The sequence below is a fragment of the Lissotriton vulgaris genome, chromosome 6 (assembly GCF_964263255.1).
Source record: "Lissotriton vulgaris chromosome 6, aLisVul1.2, whole genome shotgun sequence".
Taxonomy (NCBI): Eukaryota; Metazoa; Chordata; class Amphibia; order Caudata; family Salamandridae; genus Lissotriton; species Lissotriton vulgaris.
Window position 1 is genome coordinate 1,155,633,293 of NC_141694.1, and position 19,515 is coordinate 1,155,652,807.

General features: G+C 41.6%; 1 protein-coding gene across 1 annotated transcript in view; it reads left to right on the forward strand.

Moving 5' to 3' along the window:
• The window catches only part of LOC147708559 (chitin synthase chs-2-like), a 389,460-nt gene that overhangs the window by 231,417 nt on the left and 138,528 nt on the right, over positions 1–19,515 (forward strand). Inside the window, 1 exon segment of the mRNA XM_086927238.1 lies at positions 14,116–14,400. Within this exon segment, the coding sequence (XP_086783364.1) occupies positions 14,116–14,400 (285 nt within the window).

The following is a 19,515-nucleotide window of genomic DNA, read 5'->3' on the forward strand; positions in this document are numbered from 1 at the left end:
CTCCATAAAGTCCCTTGCAGAAACATTTTGCAAATGAGCTCCACTTTTTAGTATATGATTAACTGCATAAGAAAGCCCAGACAAATCACTTTCAAACAGTAGATGAAACAAATATGGAATGCATTGACGAAACCTTGGATCTTCAGCATATAATCTTAGAGTCCGGTATTCAGCTGCAGGAATTTGAACTGGTCGATCATCATATCGTCCACCACGACCTGTTGGAAATAATTGTGGAAAACAACGAGCTTCCAAACTTTCTTCCCATACACTAATGGGACTTCCTTTTGCTGCTTTCATTTGAAACAAGTCAATTGCATTTCCCATTACTTCTTTGGAATGCAAAGGATGAACAGTATAATGTTCATATATTTCTTCACTTCTAGACACATCAACTTTTTCAATTTGACCAACTGAACAATCACTGTCTTCTTCTGTAGCTGTTTCCTCTGCTCCAACACTTACATCTTTGTAGTACTCATTGTTTTTGACCAAATACAACGTTGCCTTTTTGACTTTTCTAACAACCACTAAATCTTGACAGATTTTCTTACTCTTTGTCGGAACCCCATTAACTAGAATAACTAGAGGATCCTCTTCTACTCTTTCTACACCAATTGTATCAATATTTTTCTTCACATCTAGAGGCAAATAAACAACTCTTCCCTTTAATCCTCTCTGTAAATCTGATGGAGGCAATTTCCCTGTCTTAGGCTCCATGCGAACAATAGCCTGAAAAGGATGGACACATTGAATCAAAATAGATTCATAAGTATTTAGATCCATCAATTCAGAAGGAATATCTATCAACTGAAGATTATTATGAACTGCTCTAGCAGGCATTCTATTTTCATTTAATTTTTTTAAACAATAATTACAAATACGCTGATCAAAACTCAAATCAAAAGAATTCTCCTTCCATTCACTATTATTATCCAATTCACTTTTTGCATATAAATCAACTAACCTAGTCTGAATCTTATAATGAGTCCGTCGACAACACACACAAGTTAAATTAGGCCTTTCACTTGATTTCATCTTAAACTTGGTAATTTCCTCGTCAAACTTTTCTATACTTGAAATCTGACCATTATCTTCCACATTACCATCCATTACTATATCTATTTCTATACTGTCCTCTTTGTTCCCAAAATAACAAAACTCAATTTCTTCACAAATAGTCTTCACATCCACTTCAGATCCATGCAAAAGAGCACTGTTTAACTGTTTAAGCTTAAGTGCTGGACGTTTTGCATAATACAACTTTCTCACTAATTTCCTCACCTTATTATGATGCACTGCTAACATCCTAAAATGATGAAAAACACTCTGACATACTTTTCTAGAAAGACAAGCTAGTGAATGCCCATGCAAACCTGTGCTTTCTCTCACTCTGCAAGGATCTAACTCTTGCAAGATCTTCATTTTTTGTTTGAGACTTTTCTTACTATATGTACGTAAGAAATTTCGAAGCAAATCGATTGAATCCTGTCGCACACTACAAATACTACTGCACTTCCATGTGTACACAGGACCCTTAGTACGTCTTCCTAAAACTTCATCACCTAACACCTCTTCTGCATCTCTAGATACAAGTTTCTCTTTTTCCATCACACAACCATCTTTCACCTCATATGCTCGACCACTGGTGTCAACTGCATGCACCAAATCATTTTCCTGAAAGTAACTCTCCTCATTGAAAAACGGCTCAGAACTTGAACTATGCATCCATTCACCAGAAAATACTTCACAAAAATTACTCCGATTAATAATTCTTTTCCATCTACTGTTCGATTTGAAAACATCAATTGCCTAATTCTATTGATTACTAAAATAAATAATTTTTTCTTAACTTCAAAAGCCTGATCAACAATCTTTTCTACACTTTTCTTTTTTGTGTAAAAAGCAGCTCTCAGTTTACTTTCCTTATCATTTTTTAGCAAATTTAAAACTACCCTATTGCGAAACATTCGCCTACGAATGTCCCTAAATTGATTTACCCTTCTATTGCTATCCATTCTCTTCTCTCCTGCTCCAATCGAGACATTTTTTGTGGGCCTCTCCTTCCTTTTTAGATTTGCTGACTTTTTCTGAATATTCACATTAGCAATATCATTTCTTTTTCTACGACATATGTTGCGAAGAAAAGACTTAATTGGCTTACCAGAAGCTTTTCTGGTGTTTTTTAAAGTAGTTGTTGTAGAGGATTCCATAAATTCTGTTGTTGATGTTCTCCTTTTACGTATGGTATTTTTGATAATTCTTTGCCTTGTAGGCATTTTTGCTTGCTTTTCAGAAGTTGATTTGAATCTGTTGTTCTGAAAAAAAAAACACATGAAAGACCACTATTAGCAAACAACAAAGTAATGTCAAAAAGCAAACAATATAAACAATAAATTGCAACATATTTAAGTTTATACAACAGCAACTCAGGGCCTTATTTATGAAGGCCTTGCACCACCAGTGCAACCCATATTAAAAGTGGCATACCGGCGCCACAAGACAATCATAAATAAGACACAAATAAAAATACCAATCAATTGCACCCAAAAATCGTTTTTTGAATAACATTTAAGAAACACTGTGCAGAACCTATGTACAACCACTCAATATCAGCAAACAAAGTCAGGGCCTTATTTATGAAGGCCTTGCGCCACAAGAGTGTCACTTATTTCCCATGTATAAAGTGATGCACCAGTTGCATAGGGCAATCATAAATAAGGGCCAAATGAAAATACCATTCATTTGCACCCAAAATCGTTTTTTGAATAACATTTAAAAAACACTGCGCAGAACCTATGTACAAGCACAGAATATCACTTTTGAAACGTCACTGTTTCCCCAAATACAAATCCTCTATCTTTCAAATGTTGATATCAAGCATTATCAAAAATCCAAAAACAAATCAACAGCAAACAAAGTCAGGGCCTTATTTCTGAAGGCCTTGCGCCACCAGTGCGTCACTTATTACCCATGTTTAAAGTGATGCATCAGCTGCACAAGGCAATCCTAAAAAAGGGCCAAATGAAAATACCAATCAATTGCACCCAAAAATCGTTTTTTGAATAACATTTAAGAAACACTGCGCAGAACCTATGTACAACCACTCAATATCAGCAAACAAAGTCAGGGCCTTATTTATGAAGGCCTTGCGCCACAAGAGTGTCACTTATTTCCCATGTATAAAGTGATGCAACAGTTGCATAAGGCAATCATAAATAAGGGCCAAATGAAAATACCATTCATTTGCACCCAAAATCGTTTTTTGAATAACATTTAAAAAACACTGCGCAGAACCTATGTACAAGCACAGAATATCACTTTTGAAATGTCACTGTTTCCCCAAATACAAATCCTCTATCTTTCAAATGTTGATATCAAGCATTATCAAAAATCCAAAAACAAATCAACAGCAAACAAAGTCAGGGCCTTATTTCTGAAGGCCTTGCACCACCAGTGCGTCACTTATTACCCATGTTTAAAGTGATGCATCAGCTGCACAAGGCAATCATAAAAAAGGGCCAAATGAAAATACCAATCAATTGCACCCAAAAATCGTTTTTTGAATAACATTTAAGAAACACTGCGCAGAACCTATGTACAACCACTCAATATCAGCAAACAAAGTCAAGTCCTTATTTATGAAGGCCTTGCGCCACAAGAGTGTCACTTATTTCCCATGTATAAAGTGATGCACCAGTTGCATAAGGCAATCATAAATAAGGGCCAAATGAAAATACCATTCATTTGCACCCAAAATTGTTTTTTGAATAACATTTAAAAAACACTGCGCAGAACCTATGTACAAGCACAGAATATCACTTTTGAAACATCACTGTTTCCCCAAATACAAATCCTCTATCTTTCAAATGTTGATATCAAGCATTATCAAAAATCCCAAAACAAATCAACAGCAAAGTCAGGGCCTTATTTATGAAGGCCTTGCGCCACCAGTGCGTCACTTATTACCCATGTTTAAAGTGATGCATCAGCTGCACAAGGCAATCATAAAAAAGGGCCAAATGAAAATACCAATCAATTGCACCCAAAAATCGTTTTTTGAATAACATTTAAGAAACACTGCGCAGAACCTATGTACAACCACTCAATATCAGCAAACAAAGTCAAGGCCTTATTTATGAAGGCCTTGCGCCACAAGAGTGTCATTTATTTCCCATGTATAAAGTGATGCACCAGTTGCATAAGGCAATCATAAATACGGGCCAAATGAAAATACCATTCATTTGCACCCAAAATCGTTTTTTGAATAACATTTAAAAAACACTGCGCAGAACCTATGTACAAGCACAGAATATCACTTTTGAAACGTCACTGTTTCCCCAAATACAAATCCTCTATCTTTCAAATGTTGATATCAAGCATTATCAAAAATCCCAAAACAAATCAACAGCAAAGTCAGGGCCTTATTTATGAAGGCCTTGCGCCACCAGTGCGTCACTTATTACCCATGTTTAAAGTGATGCATCAGCTGCACAAGGCAATCATAAAAAAGGGCCAAATGAAAATACCAATCAATTGCACCCAAAAATCGTTTTTTGAATAACATTTAAGAAACACTGCGCAGAACCTATGTACAACCACTCAATATCAGCAAACAAAGTTAGGGCCTTATTTATGAAGGCCTTGCGCCACAAGAGTGTCACTTATTTCCCATGTATAAAGTGATGCACCAGTTGCATAAGGCAATCATAAATAAGGGCCAAATGAAAATACCATACATTTGTACCCAAAATCGTTTTTTGAATAACATTTAAAAAACACTGCGCAGCACCTATGTACAAGCACAGAATATCACTTTTGAAACGTCACTGTTTCCCCAAATACAATTCCTCTATCTTTCAAATGTTGATATCAAGCATTATCAAAAATCCAAAAACAAATCAACAGCAAACAAAGTCAGGGCCTTATTTATGAAGGCCTTGCGCCACCAGTGCGTCACTTATTACCCATGTTTAAAGTGATGCATCAGCTGCACAAGGCAATCATAAAAAAGGGCCAAATGAAAATACCAATCAATTGCACCCAAAAATCGTTTTTTGAATAGGATTTAAGAAACACTGCGCAGAACCTATATACAACCACTCAATATCAGCAAACAAAGTCAGGGCCTTATTTATGAAGGCCTTGCGCCACAAGAGTGTCACTTATTTCCCATGTATAAAGTGATGCACCAGTTGCATAAGGCAATCATAAATAAGGGCCAAATTAAAATACCATTCATTTGCACCCAAAATCGTTTTTTGAATAACATTTAAAAAACACTGCGCAGAACCTATGTACAAGCACAGAATATCACTTTTGAAACGTCACTGTTTCCCCAAATACAAATCCTTTATCTTTCAAATGTTGATATCAAGCATTATCAAAAATCCAAAAACAAATCAACAGCAAACAAAGTCAGGGCCTTATTTATGAAGGCCTTGCGCCACCAGTGCGTCACTTATTACCCATGTTTAAAGTGATGCATCAGCTGCACAAGGCAATCATAAAAAAGGGCCAAATGAAAATACCAATCAATTGCACCCAAAAATCGTTTTTTGAATAACATTTAAGAAACACTGCGCAGAACCTATGTACAACCACTCAATATCAGCAAACAAAGTCAGGGCCTTATTTATGAAGGCCTTGCGCCACAAGAGTGTCACTTATTTCCCATGTATAAAGTGATGCACCAGTTGCATAAGGCAATCATAAATAAGGGCCATATGAAAATACCATTCATTTGCATCCAAAATCGTTTTCTGAATAACATTTAAAAAACACTGCGCAGAACCTATGTACAAGCACAGAATATCACTTTTGAAACGTCACTGTTTCCCAAAATACAAATCCTCTATCTTTCAAATGTTGATATCAAGCATTATCAAAAATCCAAAAACAAATCAACAGCAACCAAAGTCAGGGCCTTATTTATGAAGGCCTTGCGCCACCAGTGCGTCACTTATTTCCCATGTTTAAAGTGATGCATCAGCTGCACAAGGCAATCATAAAAAAGGGCCAAATGAAAGTACCAATCAATTGCACCCAAAAATCGTTTTTTGAATAACATTTAAGAAACACTGCGCAGAACCTATGTACAACCACTCAATATCAGCAAACAAAGTCAGGGCCTTATTTATGAAGGTCTTGCGCCACAAGAGTGTCACTTATTTCCCATGTATAAAGTGATGCACCAGTTGCATAAGGCAATCATAAATAAGGGCCAAATGAAAATACCATTCATTTGCCCCCAAAATCGTTTTTTGAATAAAATTTAAAAAACACTGCGCAGAACCTATGTACAAGCAAAGAATATCACTTTTGAAACGTCACTGTTTCCCCAAATACAAATCCTCTATCTTTCAAATGTTGATATCAAGTATTATCAAAAATCCAAAAACAAATCAACAGCAAACAAAGTCAGGGCCTTATTTATGAAGGCCTTGCGCCACCAGTGCGTCACTTATTACCCATGTTTAAAGTGATGCATCAGCTGCACAAGGCAATCATAAAAAAGGGCCAAATGAAAATACCAATCAATTGCACCCAAAAATCGTTTTTTGAATAACATTTAAGAAACACTGCGCAGAACCTATGTACAACCACTCAATATCAGCAGACAAAGTCAGGGCTGTATTTATGAAGGCCTTGCGCCACAAGAGTGTCACTTATTTCCCATGTTTAAAGTGATGCACCAGTTGCATAAGGCAATCATAAATAAGGGCCAAATGAAAATACCATTCATTTGCACCCAAAATCGTTTTTTGAATAACATTTAAAAAACACTGCGCAGAACCTATGTACAAGCACAGAATATCACTTTTGAAACGTCACTGTTTCCCCAAATACAAATCCACTATCTTGCATATGTTCATAATAAGTATTATCAAAAAGCAAATAACAAATCAACAGCCAACAAACTCAGGGCCTTATTTATGAAGGCCTTGCGCCACAAGAGCGTCACTTATTTCCCATGTACAAAGTGATGCACCAGTTGCACAAGGCAATCATAAAAAAGGGCCAAATGAAAATACCATTCATCAATCAAAGACATTTATAGAGCGCGCTACCTACCCGTAGGGTCTCGAGGCGCTTTGGGGGGTGGGGGGGGTGCCGCTACTGCTCGAACAGCCAGGTCTTGAGCTTCTTCCTGAAGGAGAGGTGGTCTTGGGTCAGGCGCAGGTCGGCCGGGAGGGAGTTCCAGGTCTTGGCGGCCAGGTAGGAGAAGGACCTTCCTCCTGTAGTGGCTCTGCGGATGCGTGGGACGGCGGCGAGGGCGTGGCTGGCGGATCGGAGGTGGCGTTTGGGAGCGTAGAAGTTGATTCGGTTGTTGAGGTAGCTCGGGCCTTGGTCGTGGAGAGCTTTGTGTGCGTGGGTAAGGAGGCGGAAGGTGATTCTCTTGTTGACCGGGAGCCAGTGCAGGTCTCTTAGGTGTCCGGAGATGTGGCTGTGTCGTGGGATGTCGAGGATGAGTCTGGCTGAGGCGTTCTGGATGCGCTGGAGCCTCTTCTGGGTCTTGGCGGTGGTTCCGGCGTAGAGTGCGTTGCCGTAGTCCAGTCGGCTGGTGACGAGGGCCTGGGTGACAGTCTTCCTGGTCTCTGTGGGGATCCACCAGAAGATCTTCCGCAGCATGCGCAGGATGTTGAAGCATGACGAGGAGACGGCGTTGACTTGCCTGGTCATGGAGAGGGAGGAGTCCAAGATGAAACCCAGGTTGCATGCGTGGTCCGTCGGTTTGGGTGCGGTGCCCAGGGCGGGGGGCCACCAGGAGTCGTCCCAGGCGGAGGGCGAGGAGCCCAGGATGAGGACCTCCGTCTTATCTGTGTTCAGCTTCAGGCGGCTCGTCGTCATCCACTCGGCTACCTCTCTCATCCCTTCGTGCAGGTTGGCTCTGGCGGTGGCGGGGTCGTTGGTCAGGGAGAGGATCAGCTGGGTGTCGTCGGCGTAGGAGATGATGTTGAGGTTGTGTTGGCATGCGATGGCCGCGAGGGGGCTCATGTAGACGTTGAAGAGAGTCGGGCTCAGTGAGGATCCTTGAGGGACGCCGCAGATGACTTTGGTGGCCTCTGACTTGTACGGTGGTAGGCGGACTCTTTGTGTTCTTCCGTCGAGAAAGGAGATGATCCATTCCAGCGCCTTCTCCTGGATTCCGACGTTGCTGAGGCGCTGCACTAGGGTGTGGTGGCAGACCGTGTCGAAAGCCGCGGAGAGGTCTAGGAGGATGAGGGCCGCTGTTTCCCCGTTGTCCATCAGGGCTCAGATGTCGTCGGTGGCGGCGATGAGGGCGGTCTCGGTGCTGTGGTTGGCACGGAAACCGGACTGCGATGGGTCGAGGGATCCATTCGTCTCGAGGAAGGCGGCCAGCTGTTTGTTGACGGTCTTCTCGATGACTTTGGCTGGAAACGGGAGGAGCGAGATGGGGCGGTAATTCTTGAGTTCGGTGGGGTCTGCTGTAGGTTTCTTCAGTAGAGCGCTGAGTTTGGCGTGCTTCCAGCTCTCGGGGAAGGTGGCGGTGTCGAATGAGGTGTTGATGATGTCCCGCAGGTGGGGTGCGATGACAACGTCGGCTTTGTTGAAGACGTGGTGAGGGCAGGGGTCGGTTGGAGATCCGGAGTGGACGGAGTTCATCGTGTGGACGGTGTCTTCGGTGTTGACCGGGGTCCAGGCGCGGAGGGTGGTGGTGGGTGGAGGTCCTGCGGTCGTGGCGTGCGTCGGTTGAGTGCTGAAGCTGTCGTGTATGTCCGCGATCTTTGTGTGGAAGTAGGAAGCGAGGGAGTTGCAGAGGTCTTGCGAAGGGGTGATGTCGCTGTTTCCGGCATTGGGGTTGGAGAGCTCTTTCACGATGTTGAAGAGTTCCTTGCAGTTGTGTGCGTTGTTGTCTAGTCGGTTTTTGAAAGCCGTTTTCTTGGCGATGCGGATCAGTTGGTGGTGTTTTCGGGTGGCGAGCTTGAGGGTGGTCCTGTTGTCCGGCGTGGGTTCCCTTCTCCAGGCTTTCTCTAGGGCTCGGCAGTTCTTCTTGGAGCTCATGAGTTCGTCGGTGAACCATGGGGCTCTCTTACTGCCGGGTCTGCTGGGCGGCAGTAAGCCTGCATTCATTTGCACCCAAAATCGTTTTTTGTATAACATTTTAGAAACACAACACAGGACTTATATACTAGCATTCAATTTGACTTCTGAAACATAACTATCTGCTTCCAAATATTCTCCATAGAGCAAACAAGTCTCTATCTAAATTAAATAAATCATTACTTACCTTTACAAATGCTTTGGGAGATTGAAAACAGTGTCAGACACACACACCAATTTTTCTTTAGCAGAACAAAAAGTGTGCACTCACTACACTGAAACCAAGACTGGCATAGAAAATCTCTAACTTTGTACACATATGCCTTAATTCAACCAATCAAAAGTCTTCCCTCACTATTTTCAAACCAACACCCTTCCCCCTCTCAGATCTTTCTATCTGTTACCATAGCAACTCCCTCCTAACTGAACTCTCAGGTTCAAAAGTTTATTGTACAATGTTGCAAATTAACTCAGCAAGGATGTTTGACCTCTCAATACACCAGCTTATCCAGGGTATTTTTGCTTTTAGTGACGTTTTTTTAACCATTCAAATTGCTTCTTTCACACAACACAACCATGCACCCTAACTTTCAGTTTTCAACTATCTGAATCCACCAATCATTGCTTGTGATTCAAGAGCAGTGAAACTCCACAATTATTTTTTTGTAAACTCCTACTGTTCCAACTGCCATTTCATTCCTACACTTCATCTGACTGCACCAGAACCTTCTCTCACCATGTATTCTGTATGGATTATAGGACATAGCTACATCCACTGGGCTCAAAGGTATGCAGCAAGCAGAAATTATCACAACCTTGATTTATCAAATCTGGAAATCAAGTGGATTGGCCAGAGAGGATTAAGATGTCATCAATTGATACCATTGGTGAAAACCTTTTTGCATCTGCCAAGCCCTGACCTCGTAATAGTGCACTGTGGTGGAAATGATTTGGGCACTATGACTGGGGTTGGTCTGGAAATGCTCTTAAAGGACACCTTTGATCAATTGATGACACTTTTTCCACAAACTGCCTTGGTATATTCAAATATATGCCAAAGACAGAAATGGAACTGGTCCAACCAATTTTGTCCACAATTTGAGAAAGCACGGAAACATGTGAATAAATCTGTTTCTGCTTACATGAGAGACTGTGGAATGGGTTCAATATACAATAACAACTTGCGTTACAACATGCAAGACATCTACAGAGGAGATGGTGTGCACTTCTCAGATGAGGGAAATAGAATATTCCTCCTGAATTTAAGACTGTGCATTGGAACCTACTTGTAGGTACCTAACTCAACCACAGAACCAAAAGCTCTTTTCAGAGCTACCCTACCTCTGACCATTCAAAACATTTATCTTTTTCTTACTTTTTTCACAATTTTTCACCAAAGTACGCTTCCTGGTACGCTTACCGGTGCGCGTACCGGGCGCTTCCCCCGCAAAAAATTAAAGATTTTTTTTTTTACCTTTATGAGCCTCCTAAGCCCCCCTCAGAAAACCTAGAGGGTCAAGAAGTCTCTACCGTGCCCCCTTCTAGCCATACCGAACATTGTTTGCCCTCCATCTTGTGTCTCGATTGTACCGAAACACAAAATGGAGGACTCCCGTTACACTGCCGGTGCGCGTGCCGGTGCACGCACCTGTGAGCGCTCCATAAAAAAAGGTGGGAAAGTAATTTTCAGAAAAACCACTGGAGACACTTTCATCAAATATAGAATAAGCCTTACTACATAGCAGTCCCTACCATTTGCCCAAATTTGGTGGAATTCCATTGAGACATTTAGGCTACAGGCCTGTCTAAATATCCTGAGGTAAATTACATGACAAAAACACATATGAAATGTTAGAATTTACAACCAATTAAAAAGTTTCTTTCATTTTCTACGATTATTTCCTGACATTTGATTGGTTATGTACAAAAATATATAAAAGAAGAGAGGGAAACACAGCCATTTTGACTACTGCTTCCAGAAGTACATTTGAAAACAAATAACACTGACAACTTCAACTGATTTCTCCAAGGTAAGTTATTATTTTGGAAAGTGAAGTATGTTGTGCACTTTAAGTTAATTTGAGAAAAAATATTCTGTTAGTTATATACTATCCCTCTGTAATAGTTATAGATTGAGATAGACTTCTCTGTAATAGTTATGGATTGAGTTAGGCTTCTCTGGTATAATTATGAATTTACTTAGGCTTAATCACATGCACTTTTTAATAACTCTACTTCCTGCCTGAAACCATACACTGCCCAAAAATTACTTGACTATTAAAAACTCAAAAGTACCTGTCTAAACTTAAACCCAACAGTACCCTAACTCTACTAATATAGTTAATTTTTATGCAATTTTCAGAAAGAAAATGGAAGGAGAAAAACAAGCAAATGTTACTTCTATCGAAGTAAAGGTGGAAAATCCAGAAGAGCAAAAAGATAAAGTTGATTTCATGGATGACTCTTTGGATCAACAGTTTATAGAATGTTTGGAACAAATGGAATCATGTACTTATAATTATGAGGAAATACCGGACAATATTATGTTACAAGTTTTATTAAATTATGAAAAAGAATCAGAGGAATAAATTTATATTTAATAATTTTAAATTGTTTGAGACAATATTCATTTTTATATGTAATTCATGAAGTATTACCAAAATAATTATATTATAAAATGAGACTTATAGTATACTGTGCAACTTTTTTTCTGTTACATAGTAAGTTTACTCATAGTTACTACCTTTCTCCCACTATATTATCTCCTATGTATATTTTACACCTCTTTTTCATCATAAGGGATCAGGATAGACTACCCATGATCCCCTAGAAATTCTCAGGGAGTGCTTAAAAGATCTGTTTCTGCTTTCCTGACAGACTATGTTATGGATTCCATATACCACAAAAACTTCAATAACAACATGCAAGATATCTACAGAGGAGATGGTGTACATTAAATTTAAGTCTCTGCATTGGTACCTACATGTAGGTACTTACATAAAATAAAAAAAAAAACAAAAAAAACAATTAATAAACATAAAAAATTTTAAAGTGATTTTTTCCCATAGTACGCTCCCCGGTGCGCTCCCCGGTGCGCGTACCGGGCGCTTCCCCCGCGAAAATTGAAAAGAAAAATAATAATTTGAGACCCCGCGGGGCCCTTTAATGGCCCCCACATCAAACCTAGGGGGACAGGGGGTGTCTACTCTGCCCCCTGATGGTCTTTTACCCCTTTGTTTTGGCCACCTCTCATGTCTCGATCCTACCGAGACACAAGATGGCGGCCGCTACGGACTATTTTGAATGTTTACAGACAACCGACAGCCAATCAGCTTTCCGTGCGCAAGTCGCGTGGCGCGCACGGTGCGCTCCCCGGTGCGCGTACCGGAGCGCGCCTATAGATATATATATTTTTTTGAACCTAAATTACTCAAAATCCACTGGAGCACATATCTCAAGACATAGCAAAGGCACATCGGGCTACCAGTCCCTACAATTTTGCCAAGTTTGGTGTAAATCCATTCAGCCGTTCGGGCTAAAAGTGAAATCGACCGCCCTATGGAAATTAACATGGGGAAAACGCGTTTTGGGACCCCCCTTTTATCTCGGCCCCCACTTGACGAATCCCCCCTAAACTTTCAGGGAAGGACCGGGGCACCGCAAGGCCATTTTGAGGAAATTTTCAGGCAGATTCGTCAACCGGCGCCAAAGTTATTCCAAATAGAATTTTGAGATTTAACATTGAAAAAAATCCTAACTATAACTACCTACTGGCGACCGCCAGTAGGTAATATATATATATATATATATATATATATATATATATACATATAGATATAAAGAATACTGTACTGCAGATTTGATTTTTAATGGAAACAGACGCTGTATAATTGACTAAGCATACCACCTAATTAGCACTGCTGAATAGATTGTTCTTCCACTGGACTATAGTTAGAGAGGCCTATGTTATATTCCAACATATCCTAAGGCTTAATCATGTGCCAAAAACCCTCTACAGGTTCCCAGATAAAGAAGCAAGTGACAATGAAAATAGTTTTCTGTGCAAGAGTCAAGGTTTGGAACAAGATGTTTCGAGATTCCTCACCCATATGTTACTGAGATACTTCCCATTTCACTCAAGGTACTGTGTGGCTGCCTGCGTGACTTGGGCCAGATGTACAAAGCTTTTTTGGAAGTTGTAAATGCCTAGATTCTGCAAATTGGGCCTTTTGCAACTGCAAAAAAGCAATTTTAAATTTACAATAGCCAAATTGCCATTCAGTGCCTTGTTACTAAATCGCAATTTGGGTTTGTGATTTGGTATTTAGAAATGGTGTGTTCATGGCGTCCCTTTCAAATACAGTGGTATGTGTTAAAGTTTTGCGACCAAAATACAGAATGCAGCAGACTTAGAAAGAGGAAACAAGTAAGAGGAATAAAGATGTTTCTCCTTATTGCGCCTCCCCTGGCATTTTGAGGCATTCCCGGGTTTACCAGTGTTGGTAAATCGCGGAACGAGCCAAAATCCAATGGGTGGATGCGTCAGAACACCCATAGAATGCCTACCTGGGGCAGAGTGACACAATGTAGCGATTTGCATTGCATTACTCCAGATTTATCAAGCCATGCTGGGCCACTCAAGTTGGCATGAAAAATCTTGTTTTAGTGTTGCATTGTCCTTGCATCTCCCTTACGTTGCGCAAGGGGGACGCAACACACTGAGAAATATGTCCTAAATTGTTACTAGGAACCTGAAATCCTTTCCTAGACAGTGTTACTATGTGTGAAAATGACATAATAGTGAAGTAATACTTTTGCAAAATGTGCTGCTTTTCGCCCCACAATTTGCCTTTTCTTGCTCCATAATTTAGTCAACCCTGCCTCATAATTTGGTCCTAATCGACTGCATATTTCCAGTTGCCCTGTTTATGACATTTTACTTTGTATTTTGAATGGTGAAGTTAATTTTGTTGCTGTGATGATCACTGTCTACTGCCTGTGCAGCACTGACCCACCGCTAATTAAATACATTAAATACTGTGTCCTCAGGTGAGGATCGCTGGCTCTGTACTTTACTGTTGCAGCAAGGTTGGAGGGTGGAATACAATGCAGCATCTGATGCCTTCACCAATGCACCACAGGAGTTCAAAGAGTTTTACAACCAACGGCGGCGATGGGGGCCTTCGACCATGGCAAACACACTGGACCTGCTACACAAGGGAAAGGAAGCATCACAGAAAAACACTTCCATTTCTACTCCCTTCATACTGTATCAGATACTGACAATGGGGTCTTCCATTTTAAGCCCTGCTACAGTTTGCTTGATGATTGCAGGTAAATGCATTTGAACAGCATGTCTGTTCCTTTAATTATGGATATCAATCTGCCCCAAAAGATACTTGAGTCAAACTGGGCCCTGGTCCTCAGATTGTTACTAAACATAACAATGATGCTCTTCTTTGTCTCCGCCACTGTTCACTGCCTTCTGGTTTCTTTTCACAGATGTTGTGGACTTGAATAGAGTAGTTCCAACATATATAGCATGCAAAACTGGGCTAATAAACAACTTAGATAATAAGAAAATGTATTTTTGAATAAGACTGAGAGGTACATTGTATGAGGCACCCACATCACAAAAGTGACTGAATTATAACTCATAAAGATAGCCATACTACAACATGTTGCGTGTAAGAGTGAGAAATATACTGAACTCTACAACTGGAATTCATTTGCACTATCCTTTTATGGGAGAAGTAAAGCCTGTAGTAAAACTAAGGGACTTACCCCCACATGCATCAACCTATTTAGGAAGTGCAAACGGTGCGAATCGGTAAATTTGGCCGTTTGCACTTCCTAAATAAGTTTTTGGGATGCATCTTGCATTTTTGTGAAACTCGCTATTTTTAGAAATTTCCAAAAATGCAATTACTTTTAAGGAATCGCAAATTTGCGATTCCTTAATAGAAATGCATGATTGTTTTTGTAATTGCAATTAGGAGGTGCAAATTGCCACGAGGTTGAACCTCGTGGTAATTTGCGAAAAGTTTTGAAAATGCTCAAAAATACATTTTTTAAACTTTCATGTTTCAGACACACATGTCCTTAGGACATGTGTGTGTGAAAAATGCACTCCAAATTACATTTCTGGGGTGCAGAGGGGGTCCTTTGGACCCCCCTCTGCACCCTTGGAATGCATTAACAAATTGCGAGTTTCAAAAAGAAAATCGCAATTTGTTAAAGCCTTCCCATTGATCCCTATGGGCCTTTTGGCCCATAGGAATCAATGGGAATTGCACTTTGGAATTCGCATATTATTTGCGATTCGGTAAAAATTGCGATTTTTACCAAATCGCAAATATTTTGCAAAAATATACATGGATCCCATTTCGCGAATTCCAAATTGCGACTCCCTATTTTTCGCACTTTGGAATTCTCAAAATGCCGGGATGATGCATGTGGCCGATACTTACAAAAGCTTATCGCCACTAGAACATCACTTTTTGTGCCACTGTGGTGGCGGTAAGCCTTTCGCCTTATTTACAAGGCAGCATTAGGCCATTTTTACACAGCACTTAGCGTGAAGGGGGCAGGCAATGGGGGCTGCGCTGAGTGTTTCATCTCAACACCCAATGCTTTTAGAAACTGCCCCCCATTTACAAGGGTGGCATAAATAGGAGGCGATTCAGAAAAGGGGGTGGTGATGAACAGAGTGTCTGAATTAAGCAGACCACTCTTACCCAGTCCAAAGATCAGTGCTTGATCCATCACCGTTATTTATCTCACTGCACCATCCCAGCTCAGAACCTGGCTATATGCAAATCAGTCTGTCCCTGGCACAGTGCATCATGGGAACAGGGCAGACTAAACTACCAAGCCAATTCTTCACCAGAAAGGAGACAAGCTACCGGGGACCGGTTTCAGGCATTTCAGCCGTCTTCGCCCCGGCTTGCTTGAATCCTGATGATGCAGTGAGAAAGGGACTCATGTCTGAGTATACCCTGCCACACCTATAGTGGCCAAAAACGATTCAGAAAAGGGGGTGGTGATGAACAGAGTGTCTGAATTAAGCAGACCACTCTTACCCAGTCCAAAGATCAGGGCTTGATCCATCACCGTTATTTATCTCACTGCACCATCCCAGCTCAGAACCTGGCTATATGCAAATCAGTCTCTCCCTGGCCCAGTGCATCATGGGAACAGGGCAGACTAAACTACCAAGCCAATTCTTCACCAGAAAGGAGACAAGCTACCGGGGACCGGTTTCTGGCATTTCAGCCGTCTTCGGCCCGGCTTGCTTGAATCCTGATGATGCAGTGAGAAAGGGACTCATGTCTGAGTATACCCTGCCACACCTATAGTGGCCAAAAACGATTCAGAAAAGGGGGTGGTGATGAACAGAGTGTCTGAATTAAGCAGACCACTCTTACCCAGTCCAAAGATCAGAGCTTGATCCATCACCGTTATTTATCTCACTGCACCATCCCAGCTCAGAACCTGGCTATATGCAAATCAGTCTGTCCCTGGCCCAGTGCATCATGGGAACAGGGCAGACTAAACTACCAAGCCAATTCTTCACCAGAAAGGAGACAAGCTACCGGGGACCGGTTTCTGGCATTTCAGCCGTCTTCGGCCCGGCTTGCTTGAATCCTGATGATGCAGTGAGAAAGGGACTCATGTCTGAGTATACCCTGCCACACCTATAGTGGCCAAAAACGATTCAGAAAAGGGGGTGGTGATGAACAGAGTGTCTGAATTAAGCAGACCACTCTTACCCAGTCCAAAGATCAGGGCTTGATCCATCACCGTTATTTATCTCACTGCACCATCCCAGCTCAGAACCTGGCTATATGCAAATCAGTCTGTCCCTGGCCCAGTGCATCATGGGAACAGGGCAGACTAAACTACCAAGCCAATTCTTCACCAGAAAGGAGACAAGCTACTGGGGACCGGTTTCTGGCATTTCAGCCATCTTCGGCCCGGCTTGCCTGAATCCTGATGATGCAGTGAGAAAGGGACTCATGTCTGAGTATACCCTGTCTGAGTATACCCTGCCTCACCTATAGTGGCTAAAAAACGGTGATGGATCAAGCCCTGATCTTTGGACTGGGTAAGAGTGGCCTGCTTAATTCAGACACTCTGTTCATCACCACCCCCTTTTCTGAATCATTTTTGTCCACCATAAGCGTGGAAGGGTATACTCAGATGTGAGTCCCTAGCTCATTGCACCATCAGGATTCAAGCAAGCCGGGCCGAAGACGGCTGAAATGCCAGAAACCGGTCCCCGGTAGCTTGTTTCCTTCCCAGTATAAGAATTGGCTTGGTAGTTTGGTCTGCCCTGTTCCCATGATGCACTGGGCCAGGGTCAGACTAATTTGCATATAGCCAAGTTCTGAGCTGGGATGGTGCAGTGAGCTAAAAAACGGTGATGGATCAAGCCCTGATCTTTGGACTGGGTAAGAGTGGTCTGCTTAATTCAGACACTCTGTTCATCACCACCCCCTTTTCTGAATCATTTTTGTCCACCATAAGCGTGGAAGGGTATACTCAGATGTGAGTCCCTAGCTCATTGCACCATCAGGATTCAAGCAAGCCGGGCCGAAGACGGCTGAAATGCCAGAAACCGGCCCCCGGTAGCTTGTTTCCTTCCCAGTATAAGAATTGGCTTGGTAGTTTGGTCTGCCCTGTTCCCATGATGCACTGGGCCAGGGTCAGACTAATTTGCATATAGCCAAGTTCTGAGCTGGGATGGTGCAGTGAGCTAAAAAACGGTGATGGATCAAGCCCTGATCTTTGGACTGGGTAAGAGTGGTCTGCTTAATTCAGACACTCTGTTCATCACCACCCCCTTTTCTGAATCATAAATAGGAGGCAGCAGCAAGGAAAACCTAGTCTTAACCTGTCAAAACAAGGAGTAGTGATTCATTTCTCCTCGTTTTTGCTGTTCTGTTTGCATTCTACAGCACACAGAGGACCAGAAAATCACCACTAGGGATTATTCATGTGCAGAAAGGTGTCCCTTTTGCAAATAAGCAATCATTAAAAAATGACAAATTGCAACTCCTATGTATGCTGCATAAAGCAGCACACATAGAAGTTACAAATCGCCATTACTGATTTTTTATGTGTAGGAAGGGACACCTTCCTGCACATGAACAATCATTCCCCACAATGCAGGCAAATCTTGCACTGTGGTGCAAGGGTGCCTGTGTTGGCGTTAGGTAGCCAAATTTAGTGGCAGTGCTAGGGGAAACGCAGGGGTGCACCACAATCTTGTAAATACAGCGCAAATGCAATGCCTTAAGATATTGCGGACAAGTCAGCTATTGAAATTCAGATGCTAGGTATGTTAGGAACACACTTAGTTAGTATTTTATTATTAGCCCTTGTCCTCCAGTGAGTATGCAATCTTTTACAGTGCCGGAGAGTCCCAAGCTCAATATAGTCAATCATGACTCTCTGGCCATCCCCACTTGGTACCCCTTCAGGGACCTCAGAACCCCCGCATTGTATGAGAGCCCTTGTAGTATCAATGCAGGCTTTTATGGTCTATTTACCTTACACATTTCTTCAGTGGCCTTTAACACTGAAGTCCACTGAAGTCCACGTGCCAGGGAGATTACTACAAGTTAAGGAGGACTAACAACTAAGGGGTGTATGTGCATTTCTTTCATCGATCTTTGGTTGGTCTGGTACCAATAGATTGTTTGCTTGCATAGTGTTTCCTATCTATTGGCATTGAGAACAATCTCTGGTATATAATAGGACCTACAACAAATGTTTTTTCTTAGGGACCTACCTAACCCTTTTTCCAATATCTGGCCAGGTAAATTCTCTCTGGGTTGGTTCATAAGGATCAACTTACAGAGGTGGAAAATCAGGTATTTACTGTGTACTATTTTAACATTCACTCCTCAAATTGTGTAAGTTCTCTTCATGGCCATGCTGTATTTATGAGTGTAGCACTCAGTGCCTCACTTGGAAGTAGAGGAACTTCTCTTGTTTGGTTAAGCCATACGCCATCTTCAGTTTGGTAAGGGGCTTGATCCCCCAGCCCCTTGAAATATTGATCCCACCATCAGGCATTTCCTGTCCTGTTCATCTCAGACTTTTCCCTCTTAACATTACATAGTACTTTCTATTAAGTGATTAATGAAACACTAGTGCTTCCCTGTCTCCTTCTTTCCTCATTCTATCATGTATCACAGTTGAGCTGCTTAAGAGTAAAAAGTTAGATTGGGTTGTGAAACCTCTTCTTTTATCATCTAAAGTTACAGGAATGTGGTCCCTACTTGGTGCTTTTCCCACACCATGAAAAACTTGGTAAATTAATGGACCAGTTTTCATAATTATGCAAAGGGATTTGGGGGCTTTGGAAGCTAAGCACTATGGTTTGGATAAAGTACTGTGTTTTAGGCAGGACTGACATATTTACAATGGACCTGATTTAGA